This window comes from Plasmodium gonderi, assembly GCF_002157705.1.
Source record: "Plasmodium gonderi DNA, contig: Chr07, whole genome shotgun sequence".
Taxonomy (NCBI): domain Eukaryota; phylum Apicomplexa; class Aconoidasida; order Haemosporida; family Plasmodiidae; genus Plasmodium; species Plasmodium gonderi.
The window spans coordinates 1007857-1024066 of NW_021628932.1; the positions used below are offsets into that span (position 1 = coordinate 1007857).

At 31.3% G+C, this 16210-nt stretch overlaps 5 protein-coding genes across 5 annotated transcripts; 2 read left to right on the forward strand and 3 right to left on the reverse strand.

Moving 5' to 3' along the window:
* Nucleotides 1-1596: 1596 nt before the first annotated feature.
* Nucleotides 1597-3228, reverse strand: PGO_072070 (3-oxoacyl-[acyl-carrier-protein] reductase; the record flags this gene model as incomplete). The annotated part of the gene is made up of 5 exons (XM_028687080.1): nucleotides 1597-1686; nucleotides 1835-1885; nucleotides 2155-2637; nucleotides 2860-3036; nucleotides 3139-3228. 5 exons carry the CDS (start codon nucleotides 3226-3228, stop codon nucleotides 1597-1599), a joined length of 891 nt encoding a protein of 296 aa, XP_028542881.1.
* A 1759-nt stretch (nucleotides 3229-4987) lies between these two features.
* Nucleotides 4988-5977, reverse strand: PGO_072080 (DNA-directed RNA polymerase II; the record flags this gene model as incomplete). Its single annotated transcript, XM_028687081.1, has 1 exon — nucleotides 4988-5977. One exon carries the CDS (start codon nucleotides 5975-5977, stop codon nucleotides 4988-4990), a length of 990 nt encoding a protein of 329 aa, XP_028542882.1.
* Nucleotides 5978-7533: 1556 nt separating this feature from the next.
* PGO_072090 (OTU-like cysteine protease) lies at nucleotides 7534-8232 on the reverse strand (the record flags this gene model as incomplete). Its single annotated transcript, XM_028687082.1, has 1 exon — nucleotides 7534-8232. One exon carries the CDS (start codon nucleotides 8230-8232, stop codon nucleotides 7534-7536), a length of 699 nt encoding a protein of 232 aa, XP_028542883.1.
* A 1743-nt stretch (nucleotides 8233-9975) lies between these two features.
* Nucleotides 9976-12240, forward strand: PGO_072100 (NADPH-cytochrome p450 reductase; the record flags this gene model as incomplete). The annotated part of the gene is made up of 1 exon (XM_028687083.1): nucleotides 9976-12240. One exon carries the CDS (start codon nucleotides 9976-9978, stop codon nucleotides 12238-12240), a length of 2265 nt encoding a protein of 754 aa, XP_028542884.1.
* Nucleotides 12241-13203: 963 nt separating this feature from the next.
* PGO_072110 (perforin-like protein 3) lies at nucleotides 13204-15669 on the forward strand (the record flags this gene model as incomplete). Its single annotated transcript, XM_028687084.1, has 1 exon — nucleotides 13204-15669. The coding sequence occupies one exon, from the start codon at nucleotides 13204-13206 to the stop codon at nucleotides 15667-15669; it is 2466 nt and encodes an 821-aa protein (XP_028542885.1).
* Between the last annotated feature and the right edge of the window lie 541 nt (nucleotides 15670-16210).

Consider the following 16210-nt stretch of genomic DNA (forward strand, 5'->3'; position numbering starts at 1 on the left):
ATATGTGCTTGTGTGTACAGAGTCATTGAAGAAAAATAGATTCATGAGAACAAATGAGCTCGTCTCCAGTTGCACATATTCCTTCGAGTGCGATGCTATTACTATGAGGCATTATTCTATAAAATCACATTCCAGTTTCTCAGGCTTGTTTTTAAATTTTGCATTCCATGAATCCTTACATATTTTGTAATCATTTATTTAAGTAGTTTTGTCAGTTTATTTTCGCATTTTCATGCTTACAGTGAAATTCAATGGGGAAATAAAAAAAAAAATAAAATAATACAGGAATTAAAAGGAAAATGATGATTGGGTAAAACAATATAATGCACAATATGGTATTCGTTAAGCCATTCGATAATGTCCCAATTTATTGGACTACCACAACAAAATAGAGTAAAATATGTCGAAGCTAAAGCACAAAAGGTAGCGAAATAAAAGCAAAAAAAAAAAAAAAAAAAAAAAAAAAAAAAAAAAAAAAAAAAAAAAAAAAAAAAATATGACAAAGTCATGCTATTCAAAACTGAATAAAACTACCATAAATAAGAGAAGATTGCGTCAAATTTTATATCACAAAAAAAAAAAAAAAAATGACGCCGACAAAAATAACTTTTTTAAAAAAAAATCTCTTCTTTTCATGCTTTTGTACACATCATCACATAGTATAGCTACATTAGCATTTTGGGTGACTCCTTTAGCATGGACGAGAAATGTCCCATGAATTGAGTGAACCGTGTGAACAAGCATAGGAAATAATTTCTGCAGAAATGAGAACTTTTCACATAAAAAGTTATATCCCCTCTTTGGAAACTTTTTCTTCCTTCTGTGGAGTGGAGAAGCGGCACTAAGACACGTAGGTCATATGAACCGTTGCGAGTCCGTATTTAGACGTTCTCTTTTTTATTCCCCTTTTTTTTCACCTTATTTTTTTTCACCCCCTTTTTTGCGTTATTCTGTGAATAATTCTTTCATATATGCTTTTATTTACCTACACACATGAAGAATCAACTGACATAATTTAAAAAATGCATCTTGTATGTTTCTACTTGCAAAGGATAATCTGGAAATAACCCAAGGAAGAAACATAACATTGTTTCAAAGTTATTTTTTTGGCAATTTAAAAAGGCAATTTCCTCATGCATAACCACTGTGTCCACTATGTGTACATATTCGTTCTAGTAATTATTTTTATTTTATTTTTTTTTTTTTTTCCTATAATATGTTAAAAGAAATGTCGAAAAAGAACTACAATATCACGTTGTATGTGTAGAATTAATTGTGTGAAGACAAGTGCAGATATTGTAAATATGATAGAAATATCTATCGAAATTTCCAGCATATTGTCTTAACAAAGTGGTTTCCCCCCTTTAAATGCAAAAAAAAAAAAAAAAAGGAAAAAAAAAAGAAACAAAGATAGGTAAAACGAAGAAGAATGTATAAGAGTTGTATTTACAATATGTGGAAATAACACTTGTTTGAATACACATATATATTATAATTTTACTTGTTAAAAATATAGTTACCTCCTAATTATGACCTTCTTCTACGATATATAAAATAATGAGAAAAATTTTGAGGACACATCAATCTTAAGAAAAATTAACTGGATAACCCCCCGTCAATTACGAATACATTTCCATTAATATATGAGGCAATATCGGAAGAGAGATAAGCTACCAAATTAGCTACCTATATTATATAAAAAAAGAAGAGAAAGGTCGGAACAAGCACTAATGCGTATGTAGGTACATATATATATATATATGTGCACAAGAAAAATATATCTAAACGAAATATTCTAAGTGCCAATGTAATTGATCCTCATAATAATTCTCACCTCTTCCGGTGTTCCCATCCTCCCAGCTGGGATATGCGAAATTATGTCCTTCTGAAGGGGAAGTGGCAGAGGGGAATGAAAGTAAGGAAAAAATGAACGCTGTGAAAATGTAAAAAACGGACAAGCATGTCACTCGCAATAAATTTGCAAAATGAGTAACGATCAAATTTCCTCTAAGGAAATCTCTATTTTGTGAATCGTAAAAATATAAACTCATGCACAGCTATTTCAATTCAATATGGGAATACAATGCATCACGTTTTTTTTTTTTTTTTTTTTTTTTTTTTTTCCGTTTTTTCTTTTTTTCCCCCGTATGTTACCTTTATTTGGTCGTTTATCATATTCGTCATATCACTTGATATAAAACCAGGAGCTACAGCATTTACCGTTATATTCCTTGAAGCTAATTCTTTGGATAGACTTTTTGTAAAGCCAATAACACCAGCCTTGGAAGATGAATAATTAATTTGACCAGCATTCCCTGTAATTCCAACTATGCTAGACATATTAATAATTCTGCCATATCGATTATTTACCATTCTTTTAGCTATAGGTTGAGTAACATAAAACAAGGAATTTAAATTTGTTTTTATCACGTCTTCCCATTCTGTACTACTCATTCGGAGAGAAATGTTATCTCTTGTTATACCTGCATTGTTTACAAGTATGTCTATGTTTTTGTTTTCTGTTAACAGTTTGTTAAGCAATTCTGTCACTTGGTCTTTGTCCGCTACGTCAACTGCGTACCCCGAGGATTTGTGTCCCATTGATTTCAATTCATCCACGATGCTGTCGCACGATTTCTGCGTGCGAAGTGAAAGAAAAAAAAGAAAAGGAAAAAGAAGAAGAGGAAATAAGGAGGAAAAAAAAAAAAAAAAAAAAACAGTATTCGGCATTGCAAAGTGACAATGTTGAGGTAGGAAAACGCCCTTAGCTGTATTTATCCCAAAGTTACATGTTGTTACACATAAACACACATGCTTGATTCATATTTTTATATTTTCATTGTATCTCATTTAACCAACCTGAGTTCGACTAATACACAAAACAGTGGACACCGATTTGGCTAATGTTCTGGCAATACTCCTTCCAATTCCTCGTCCAGCACCTGTAACTAATGCTACTTTATTGTCACCACAATGGTAGTAATTTTCTCTCTTATCTGTTGTTCCGTTCAATTTGATATTCCTCGGAGGGGTTATCTAAAGTGTAGACAAAAGAAGTACATTAGCTGGGGAATAAAAATATGACGGTGAGGATGAAAACATGGAGAAGTGATGTGTAGAAAATTTTCTCTATAATACCTTCGAGACTCCAAATATGTGAGATAATTTGTATCCCTTCAACAAGTTCATGACGAGGGAGAATAGATAACACCAATGTAGCCCATTCATTTTTGTACACCAAAAAGTATTACACAAATGGTGAACACTATGTTAATTGAATGTGTTAAAGACCTTCTTAACGGACTTGTTATATGAGCTGCAATTTTGATTGATTTTTTTTTTTTTTTTTTTTCTCTCTTGAGAAATAAGTACACTTCAAACCTTTTTATCTTTTTCGTAAGAACAGTTCTCACGCGCTTCGCTTACCACAAAATGTTTCTCTACAGAACATGTGACTGTGCAATAGTGACAACGTTTTTGCTTATCACCTGATCTATTCAGAACTAGGAGATATACATATGTATTTCATTTTCCATTTGGAGTGTTATTTTTTGTTATTTCAGGTTACTTCATTATTTATTATTATTTTTTTAATCTGATGGGGTGAATTGACTTAAGACCAGTTCCGCATGTTTTTTTTTTTTTTTTTTTTTTTTTTTTTTTTTTTTTTATTTTTTTTTTTTTAAATTTTAAAAAATTTTTTTTTTTTTTTTTTTTTTTTTTTTTTTTTTTTTGTTCAGAATTTTTTTTTTTTAAAAATGTTGAAAAAAAATGCTGTACAATTTTTTGGATAAATTTTTGAAAAGACTACTTAAAAAAGTTAGTGAGTTCATTCAAACATGTTTGAAAAGAAAAGTAGAACCAAAGTGAAAGTAAAAATGGGAGTATTTTGTTCACACGCCTCGTGGGAGATATGCACACACAAGTATGTACACACTTAGCACACCATGAACATTCATTTATACATAAAGGATAAAGTCCCCAATGCAACTTGTTCGGTATTATTCTCCCGTTTCGTCTGCATTTGATCTAAGTATATTGTGTGTGCATATGCCGAGATTCCACCAAAATACAAGTCCATATTCTCTGTAGAGCAGTAAAAATATTAATAAAACACAACACGCATATTTCTGCACACTGCATTTTCTTATTAACCGCACCAACCCTCTACACACATAGGCCCTTCAGCCATATATAAATACATACATATATATATACAAATACAACGCTCCTATTTATATTTTTTCTGGTACATCGTCTATCGAGTTACAACTTTTTCCTTTTATGCGTACTTCTCGACAAACTGTGTTTTTCAAATGATTGTTCAACATTTTGATGTCAAATATTCACAACGGAAAACTAAAAGAGAGATTTAATATGGGAACATAATATTGTAAGATTATGTACTGAACACACGTACATATGCATGTTCGTGTGCATATTTTGAATTATGATCACGTATAAACCTAAACACTGTCATAAGAATGTAGCAAATGTTGCTCTAAGCTGTGGTGCCATTTGCGATGGAAAAATAAATAAGTTATTCCACGTCGCTTGGGCAGGGGAGAACGAAAAAAAAAAAAAAAAAAATATAAATTGAAAATAAATAAATGCGAAAGTAAATTCGTACATAAATTAGTAAATAACTAAATTAAACTGAATAATTAAATAGGGTATGATAAAACAAAAGTGGCTTAAATATAACTTGGAGGGGGGGGTGATGGTGGAAAGTGCATCCCTCATCATATTTCGCATCAAATTTCGCATCAAATTTCGCATCAAATTTCGCATCAAATTTCGCATCAAATTTCGCATCAAATTTCGCATCAAATTTCGCATCATATTTCGCATCAAATTTCGCATCATATTTCGCATCAAATTTCGCATCATATTTCGCGTCAAATTTCGCATCAAATTCACCGTCACACCTCGTGTGAAATCCAATGTGACACACACCACCCTGTCCTGATATGCAGGGGCTGGAAAATCACTCAAGGTCGAGCTGAATTCCGTATAACGAAACTCCCTGTTCCTTTAGCTGCTTAGCAACCTCGTCAATGGAATAAAAGGAAGATTTAATTTGTGGTTCAAGGGTTTTCAATTTGTTTTCTAGTATTTCTATGGCCATTTCAACAACCTGCTCTGGTGGCATGGAACCAACGGATTCAACTTTAAAATGAAATTTCGTTTCATCATAAATTATTTTAACAATATCTTTATGTCCCAATTCGTTCAGTAACTCAATACAACTTTCTGCCATAACAACGGACATATTTTCATTTAACTTCAAATAGACATCACTGTCATCTGCATCGGTGTTTTTAAGTATGTAACAGTTTTTATTTAAAGTATTTGCTATTAACAATTTATTCTCACGCGAGAGAGTATTAATTAAATTATGTTTTATTTGTACTTTGTGATCAATTCTGTAAGACACATTTGCTGGGATCCATTTAGCATGCATTTTCCCAATTCCTTTGGTAGCTATTAGTTTAACATGTAATGTTTGATTTTTTGATAAAGTAACAATTGGAATTGCACTATTTTCTTCCATTTTATTTTTTCTATTTTGATATGGTGTTGGCATAGGAATGTTGGGTTCATGGTCTACTGATTCAATGTCATAATGAGAAATGTCAATTTTGTGTGCATTGTTACATTTTACTTGTATTACATATTGAATTGTGCATTTTGAACAAGTTTCTTTACATTTGCACTTTTCCCGAAATTCATAATTTTTCACATTTCTGCTATCAATTGGTATTAACCCTAATCTATGTGCTAAAAATTCATCATGAAAGGGACTTGTGTTTTCATACACATTCACTACATCTATTGCAAGAGTTGGAATTTCAGATAACATAATTCTTCTTAGTGCGTTTGCCATTCCAGTGTTGCTATTACACAACACAAAGCTCATTTCATCTTTTGTCAATTTTGTGATTTCGATTTCATGCCGCTTCAAGCTTTCCTTCATCCTGTGCTTCCTTTGTTCTATTTCAACAATGGTATTTTCTTATATGCCGCGTAAAATGTGTAAAAAAAAAAAAAAAAAAAAAAAAAAATCCAAAGCCAAGGCAGTGTTATGTAAGACCCTGCGAGAAGCACTTTTTGCCTCAAGCTCCTAATGGGTTTACAAAATTAGTTCTTTTTTGAAAAATGCATGAGGTTGTGTAATGATTATCTTGTCGAGCGCATTTTTTTCGAGCTTTCCTCCCGCAATGCAAGGAAATTCTCAAAATTAAAAAAAAAAAAAAATAATAAATAAAAAAAAAAATAAAAAAAAAAAAAAAAAAAAAAAAAAAAAAAAAAAAAAAAGAAAAAAAAAAAAAGGAATGAAAGCATGAACACAAAACAAAATAATGCAATGGAACCTCCCTAAACTGCCACGTATGATGTATTCAAAAGAAAACTGTTCTCCATATTCTCTTTTAATTTTTCGAAAAAGAGTTGCAAGAATATTCATTCCCTCTGCTAACGGACGAAACGCTGCGATGTTATGTTCTTACGTTAGTTTTTAAGCTATTTTCTCTACTGCTACTAGTTTACCAAAAAAGATGTGCTGTTGGTGCATTTTTTAAAAAAATTTACTCTATATATAGGTTAATAAAGCCGCTTGCACCTATCAGTATCAAGCGGATTTTTCATGTGTCACATATGTTTTATATATATGTGTTAATATATATACAGCTGTGTGATGTTCCTTTGTAACGCTGCCTCTCTCTCTCCCCCCCCCCCCCCCTTTTGGGTTTACCTTCCACTTGCTGCTCTGCGTAGAAAAAATGTTAATAAGGTGGTAAAAATGTGACAACAACCGTTACAAAAAAGTGGCCAACAAATAAAAAAAAATATTACCCCCCTCAGGGTAATTATTTACCGGGCGGTTATTCACGCTCCACAGCAAGTGCTTTTCATATGAAGGGGAAAAAAAAAAAAAAAAAAAAAAGCGAGAGATGGAAAGAGCGTAGGAACTTCTTCACTTGTAATATTACCGATGCATATGAAGCTTTTACTTTATGAAGTAAAAAAAAGGATAATGATGAAGACGTTTTATATATGAAAAAAAAAAAAAAAAAAACTTTTTTTTTAAAAATCTGACAAATGAAATTTTCATCACGTGAAAAATAGACCAAAATAGACCAAAATATACCAAAATATACCAAAACAAAAAAAACATTGTCTACGTACTATGGATTTTCCTCCTCAAACAAAAGCAGTTTAAATTTTCCCTATCCTCCCTGGAGGAATGAAAAAAATTATTCGCAAAAGTAATCATTTCGGAGTAGGGGATGGGGAGTGGGGGGAGAATGACACATAAAAAGGTTTATATATATCATCGTGAAAAAAAACGGAAAAAAAAAAAAAAAAAAAAAAGGGGGTAGGGTGGATGGAACGAGTGGAGGATAAATAGAATATAATATTGTTCCAATAAAATATTTCACAAATGCGTGATGTATATAACATTCCAAAGGATTATCATTATTAAAAATCATTTGGAATGTATGGAGGAGGGGGAGAAAAAAATATAAAGTATTACCTTCGAATAGGTTTGAACGAATCGTAATGTGTAGGACTTGTATATGCCAAGAAAATACACTTTTTGTGTTCATTATTAATTTTATACTTGGGTTCATATTTTAAATGCCAATTTTCTGCAGTGGATGTTATTATATACACAATGCAATCAAATGCATCCGCCGTTGCTTTTATAGACAATTCATCTCCCCAATAACCATCCTTTGACATTTTTTTTAAATAGTCATAGAAATCATTATTTTCAAAATATATAGAAAATTCCTGCTTACAATTTAGCATATGTTCAACACACCTTTTTCTTACATACATATGATACTTTTGTTTATCAAACAAATTCCATGAAATGGATCGAAAGAGACAATTGCCATCCCCTGTTACATTTATTAATTCACAATCAATTGATGCAAGTCTTGTTTCTAAAACCTTTTTTCCACACTTGAAATTTGTTTTATCTATTATGCTACTTCTTTTTAAAAATGATATACGTCTATCGAAGGTACTATATCTTCTCATTTGTTCTCTCTGTTTTAATTTCTCTACATCGCTTAATGTTTGTGCTAAGCTTTTTATATTCAAATGCTTCCTCAACTTTTTTTCTAGTATTTCGTCCTTTTCATAGCTATCTAAAACATTCAGCCTGCTTTTCATATATTCATATTTCAGGTCACTCAGCTTCACCCCACAGCAAAAATTCATAGTTCGGCGTGATAGTGATTGTCCTCGTTGTAGAAGCTGCTGTGGTTTTCCTCGTCGTCTAAGTTATCGTGTGTGCCTTATAATGTGCAGCACAAGCACATGTGCCAATAAACGATTATGTGTTCATGTACATGTAGATGCACATGCATTTGTGTCAATGCCTACACCTTCTTGGGCCTAAGCAATTCGCTTTACTCATGTGACCTCTACCGCTTCCACACACACACACGGATCGCCCTTCTTATGAAAAAATTGGATTCGTGATCTTAGGCAAGCACTTGCCAAAAACTTACAGGAAAACATGTACCACAGTTCCGTGAACCACGATACATAAGCATATGTATAAAACAAAAAAAATAAAAAAAAAAAGAAATAATAATAAAAAATAAATAAAAATTAATGTAAAAAAAAATAATAAATATTATAAGAAAAAAAAAAAATAAAATAAAATAATAAATGAATAGCAAAATGGATAAATGGAAAAATGGATAAATGGCAAAATAAATGAATGGCAAAATAAATAAATAGCAAAAAATAAATATATCAGATAACGTGCCTAACAATCAAAAGGCACACATTTCTCGGGGGGAATAAAAACAAAATTCTGTTTGTATAAAAAATATGGAAATGTGTAGTGCCACAAATTTAAATTCTAATTGTGTAAGATACTTCTTGTAACCAAGAAACTGGTAGGAAAATCTTCAAGGGTATAATTTAACACCTTTCCAAAAGGGAATATGAGATGGAAAAAGGAACGGCAATTCAGCAACACGTATTACTGAAATGTGAGTGTGTTGGGGGGTGTTGTATACCTTATCGCATCACGTCTCACCCCCGTGGAGTCATATTGTTATCACTTTTTTATCTACTACATAACAGAATGAAGGAAATTTCTTCTCAGTTTTACTCAGCGACTTTGTGCCTCAATTTTTTATAGCATTTTTTTTTTTTCTTTCTTTTTTTTTTTTTTTTTTGTGTTAATTTTTGTGATGATAATTGTAGCACAATTATTTATGGTATACATCCGCATAGAATCATTTACACAAGGGGGACACCATTCCTAACAACCTTCATTTGAATTTTGACAAATCTGGGTATTAATTTTAAGTTGTTTAAAATTTCCACATCTTTTTAGATGCGTCGTTCACTATTACTGTTTGTTTTCCCTTTTATCGTTCAGCCTGTTGGAAAATCTCCCAGGTGATTCTCAAGTGGGGCGTGAGCATGCGTATGAATGAGCATTTACCACTCACATGACGTAAGGATGATTGAACAAATTTCTTCAAACTTAACACTCCTTTTTATGTCTAACATTCAAGATAGAATTTGTCCCATTTGTGATTTTTGCATTTCTAGGAGAAAGGAATAAAAATAGACACAGTTCCGTGTTCCTAAACATATTTCAAAAATGTAATTTCGATTTTTTTTTTTTTTTTTTTTTCTAAAGTATAAAAGAATTAGTTAATTTAGTTATTGGCTATTGCTTTTACACTTTGTTTGGAATACACCATGTCAGAAGGATTGTATAGGAAGAATACTCTTGTTTGTTAATAATAAAAAAAAAAAAAAAAAAAAGGGAATGATCAGGCGGAGACTACAATCATTCACAGATATAAATTATTAGTTAAGTGAGAGTTGCTAAAATCATAGGAAGAAAAATTAGAGAAACATGTGTACGTAATGTAGCATATCTTATAGACTATACTCCAATATACTTTTTAGAAAGCGTGATTTCGAAACAAAATGAACAAGGGGGTAAGCAGGCTTTTTTTCCAGTGTTCCATTTTTTTTACCTGTACCGTTTTTCTATGTTGGAAAATTAAACATACAACTCTTTTCCAAAAATTTGTCAGTATCATAAAAAAATGCTCAATTTTTAGAAAAAACATACCCGATTTGATAAATGAAGAAATTAAGAATAACATAAAAATATATTTTGGTAGTCAAGGTGGAACGGCAGAACATTTTGCAAAAGAGTTGGACTCAAATTTAAGTGATATGTTTAAGATAAAAGCAGATGTAATAGATCTAGAATATTTCAATAAAGAAGAAATAAAAAAATTTGGAGTTCGAATATTTATTATTGCGACGTATGGAGATGGTGAACCAACAGACAATGCTACTGCATTTTTCAAATGGCTAAAAAATTTGAATCATGATAACACATATTTTAGGAATACAAAATATTCAATAATGGGATTAGGAAGCAAGCAGTATAAACATTTTAATAAAGTTGCGAAAAAACTTGCTAATTATCTTACCAAATTTAAGGCTGAACAGATTAGTGAAAATATGTATGGTGATGATGATGATAATATATATCAAGATTTTGAAATATGGAAAAATAATCTTTTTAAGGGACTTATTAAACTATTACATCTTAAGGATGACATTATTCCACTCCATTTTGTCGCAGAAGATGTGGTCGAATTTGTAGATTGGAAAACGTTACCAGAAATAAATCTACATATTCGATATGAAGAGGACATAGGAGTGGGAATTCATAATAAACATGAATATTCAGATGAAACCACATCAACAAATTTGCAGATCGAAAAAGTTCATAATAATAAAAATGAACATATAAATTTATCACACCAAACGATGGATATAACGGGAAAGTTTTATTTTAACCATCACGAAGGGAAAATATTATCGAATCAAAATCTGTTAAAAAATGTGAAAGAAATTGTTTATGATGATAAGGTGAATCACATAACTATCTCTGTTAAGAATGTATCCTTTAAAGCTGCTGATACGTTGGTTATTCTGCCAAAAAATTCGAGACAAGTAATCTCATGGTGGTTAAAACGACTAGGTATAGACGACAAAGATAAGAGAAAGGCGTTCACCTTTGTACTTAGAAATATAAAAGAAGAACCTTCCATAATTTCATGCGACAATGGTTCAAATTTGAATAATTTACCAAATAATAATTCGACAGTTCCACCACACAGAAAGCATGAGGAGGATACATCATTTTGCATCCCATTTCCTACACCATGCAGCGTTGAAGATGCACTTGGATATTACTGCGATTTAACAACTATACCGAGAATTAATATTTTAAAAAAATTCAAATGCTTCATTAAAGATGTAGAAGAACTGAAAATGTTTAATTTTATCTTGTCGAATAAGCAGAGAAATACCTTCTTCAATATCTGTAAACAATCCAACATGACCTTTATCGAATTTGTCGATATATTCATGTCGAAATCTATATTTGAATTAACCCCCTTTTTACAATTAATTCCAAGAAATAATCCCAAAAGTTATACCATTTCGTCATCCCCCAAAGAAGCGGAAGACATTATATCATTAACAGTTAAGAAGAAACAATACCCCATTCATTCTCTCCGAAAGGCTCTGAAAAGTTTTAAAAATAATGATATGCTTCCCCAGATAAGTGAACATAAATTAAGAGAACTTTGCTGTAGAAGATGGTTTAAAGGCACTTCTTCCTTCTACATAACAGAGGAATTAAACACAAATGATGTTATAAAATTTAATTTGAAAAGTTCCAAATTTTGTCTGCCAACTCATTTGGAATCTACAAGTATTATAATGATCGCCACTGGAACAGGAATTGCTCCATTCAAAGCTTTTTTAACAGAATTTAAACATTTCGATGAAACATGTATGCAAAATGGAATTGCAAAAAAGGCCAAGAGAATTCTCTTCTTTGGTTGTAGAAGAAGAGAAATAGATTTTCTCTACGAAAAGGAAATTACCCAAGCTCAGGAGAGGAAATATATTGATGAAGCTTTTCTTGCATTCTCAAGAGATCAAAATGAAAAAATTTATGTCCAAGATTTAATTCTAGATAAAAAGGATCTTGTTTGGAATTTGATACAAAAGGGAGCATACATATATGTTTGTGGGAATAGCAACATGAGTAAAGACGTAAACAGAACGATTAATACCTTGCCTGTACATTACAAACAAAATGATAAAAAGTTTACAAAAAGGTTGAAGAAATTGGGTCGTTATGTTGAAGAAATGTGGTAAAATACAGGATGAATTTGATTACTAATATCTGCACACTCCGTAAAAGGGACAGTTTACCATTTTTTGTGAAATAATAATGAGCTTATAAAGTTCAATAATTATTGGGGGAATTTTTTTTTTTTTTTTTTTTTTTTGTCTATTTTGGCTAGAAAAGCAAGGTAAATATTTTTTTCTTTTTAGCTGCATTGCTTATTTTGGCTAGAAAAGTAAGGCATTTTTATTATTTTTACCATCATTATTATTATTTTTCCCATTATTATTTTTTTTATTCCCATTATTATTATTATTTTTCTCAGTATCATTTTTACTATTATTAGTGTTATTTTATTTTTTTATTCTGTCTTTAACATTTTTACATATGTTTAAAAAGGTAATTCCGATTATTTGTCATTACCCAAAAGAACAAAAAAATTTGAACTTGTTTTTCATCATTTTAATTAGCTTTTTTTTTTTTTCTTCTTCTTCTTCTTCTTCTTCTTCCTAATTTAGCAAATTAAAATAGACTGATAAATTTATGTAGACCAACTTATCTGCAAATTGGTCTTACCGAGTTCAACTCAGATTGTTCATTTATGAGTTGACAGTCTGGTGTCTGATTCATGCATACAACAAAAATTTGCGCACATTTTAACACACCTCTCTCTATAGGGATGAATGTGGTAACTTCTTTTAAAAAAAAAAAAAAGCACTTTCTATATAAATCATTACATTTTTTAAATTATAATCACTTCTCTTAAGGAGTTAATTTGTCCTTAATTTTAAATATTTTTTGAAATGCTTACACTTGTGGTTATATGCCGATGGTGACAAAAAAAAAAAAAAAAAAAAAAAAAACACCTACCCACAAATTGACAATTCGGTTAAATGCAATATGTCAGTTGATATCTAATTAATGTTACATAGTGCAATTTCTCCGCAACACTTATATAACATTTTCATCTCTTCAAAAAAAAAAAAAAAAATATGGCCCTTCAAAGGATTTCATTCCTATTTGTTTTATATTCAGCCATAATAGCAAACGTGTTTTACGAATTTTTAATTGACAAAATTTGTGAGAAGCACCAACAAACAAAGCCCCACATTTACGCCTCAAACGTGAAGGAGGTAGGGGAAAAGGATCGGACCAAAAGACAAATGAAAAAAAACCATGAAATTCTTCATTTTTTACAACAGGGGCATGTAACATCAAAAGTAAATTTAAAAAGGGTTGTTAGAAAAGAGGCAAGAAGAAAGGAAGACAAACCAAGGAAGAGGAAAAGAAATCACAGGGAAAATGTTTCCATATCTGGAAAAAGCATGTACCCAATTCACAACATCTACTTCAATGAGATGCGAGGTAGTAGAAGTGGTGAAAGTGGCGAAAGTGATGGACATGATGAAAATTCTCGTGTAACAGATGGATACTTGAAAGGGGATTCAAACGTGGAAGAAGTCGACTGTGGGAAAAATTCGAAAGGTTGTACAAATAGCAAGGTGAAAAACTTCGTGCGCTTAATGAAGGGAATTGGAGATATTAATACAAGGAAGGAGGAGGGAAATGCTAAAAGTGAAGAAAATATATACAGCGATCAACAACATACAGTGGTTGTCTATGATGGGTTGGACGAACAAAAGGACTTATATAATAAGTACAAAGAAGAAAGGGATGATGGTATGTTAACAATAGTTATACAGGGAACCGAGTACTTAGGCGTAGGTTATGATTTCATATTTGGGAATCCAATTGGAGACCCGTTCTTAAAAGTAGATCCTGGATATAGAGATTCTATAATAAAATTAACATACCCCAAATCAGATGTAGATTATCCTGATAGTTATATAAATATGAATCCAAATGGTTCGTACGTACGCAATGAAATTTCTTGTAATAGATCAGAAAATGAAAGTGAAATAAGTACAATGAGTGAATACACAAAAGAGCTCTCAGTTGATGCATCGTTAGGAGCATCTTATGGATTCTTTGGTTCCTTTTCAGCATCTACTGGATATAAGAGTGTGTCTAATACCATTTCGAAGAAGAAGTATAGATTGTTCATGTTAAAAAGCTACTGTTTTAAATATATGGCATCTTTGTCGCAATATTCGCAATGGAAATTGAGCGACCAGTTTGTAAGGGCCATTTCGTTATTACCGTCATATTTTAATTCGTTACAGTATGATGAAACTTACTGCACTGTGGAAGAGTTCAGAGATAATAGAAAAACAGAAAAGTGCGGAAAGAGTGTTGAAGCTTGGATGTATTTTTTTAAAAATTTTGGGACTCATGTTTCGACACTTATACATTTGGGGGGGAAAATAACGCAACAAGTGAAAATATCAAAAAATGAGTACAAAACTATGAGTGAAAATGGTCTATCAGTTTCTGTAAGTGCATCAGCTGGGTTTGGACTATTCAAGGCAAAAGCATCAACAAGCACTGATTCCAACGAGACAAGCAATGAAGCGACTTCTAATTCGAGTATGGAAAAAGAAACAGTAATAATCGGAGGAACTACTATTTATGACCCTAATGATCCAAAAAATTTTGAAAAATGGGCAAAGAGTATAAAAGATAATCCAATGCCCATAAAAGGGGAATACGAACCCTTGTCCAGAATATTACCTAATAGATTAACTAAGATATATGAAGAGGCATTAAATTTCTACATGTCTGTGAATGTTCCTTTAAATTTAGGACAAACAACAAATGATGAAATAAAGAGGTACAATGTGAAAGATCAATTAAAGAAATCTAAAATAATATATGGAAGTGGAAATGGGTTGGTTGTTCTTGAATGTGAAGAGAAGCAAAATTTTATATTAGGTTTTTCCCTATCAGTACCTAACGATTTAACCATATTGAAAGATTTTTATTTGAATACTTGTGATGAAGATTCGGATAAGTGTTATTCTAAAATGAGTGAAAATTCTTATAACTACATATTTGCCATGTGCAATGATGAAATGATTCCATTTTTTGAACAAAAAGCAAAGTCAGGAACAGGATTATTAACACTTGAATGTTCAGAAAAAAATCAAGTTATTTTATTTGGTTTTGGAATTAGTGTATTAAATTCGAATGATCCTATATCTATAGCTATATACCCATGCAAGTATGGAAAGCCATCTTGTTCTATGCAAGGCCCAACAGACCAATCAGCAGTTGGCTTGTGGGTTGTATGTGGTCATGAAGAATCTATGAATTCTAAGTTTTCGGTTAACGTAAGGAAATTAGCACAGGATAATGTATCCGGAAAGAAGAAAAAACCTATAGAAATATGTCCAGAACAGGTTTTATTTAACCTCATTTTTGAATTTACTCGTACTCCTCTGAACAAACGAAATGGATCATGTTTTACTGTGAATGATATATGTCCAAAGGATTTCCATGTCTGTTCGGATAAGAAACATTTAAAGGGTTTCAACTATTACTCGGTGTCGGTGTATTAGTTTTGGTTGGCCGTTTGTTCTTACTTTCGTTTTTGTTTTCGTTTTTTTTTTAAATAATTTTCTTTTGCTTTCCCCCCCCTCCACTCGTGTGAAATTTTTTACTTTCTGAAAAAATCGCATTTGCCAGTGTTCTTTTTATATTCTGTTTATAATAGGACAACTGTAAATAATAGAAAGTAGTTATTATCTGTGCTTATCCAAAAGAGAATTTTTGTTCTTTTCATATGCGTAGTTATAATTATGTTATGCATACACTTACGCGAGTACTACGTTAGTGTCGATCAATTGTTGATTCTGTGAATATATTAATGTGTACATATACCTTTTATTTATCATTTGTATGCCTTTTCATACTGTTTGAAAAAAAAAAAAATTTTGAAAATGTACTAATGGCAGAAAAAATATCGTCGGTGAGAGAATAACAACATCCCTTTTCCCACTACCTGCCCATTTGGGACTTAAAAAGTTTTACCAACACAAATATGATAATTTTAATTTGTGGAAATTTATATATCATACTGAGAGAAAAAGAGAGTTGTAA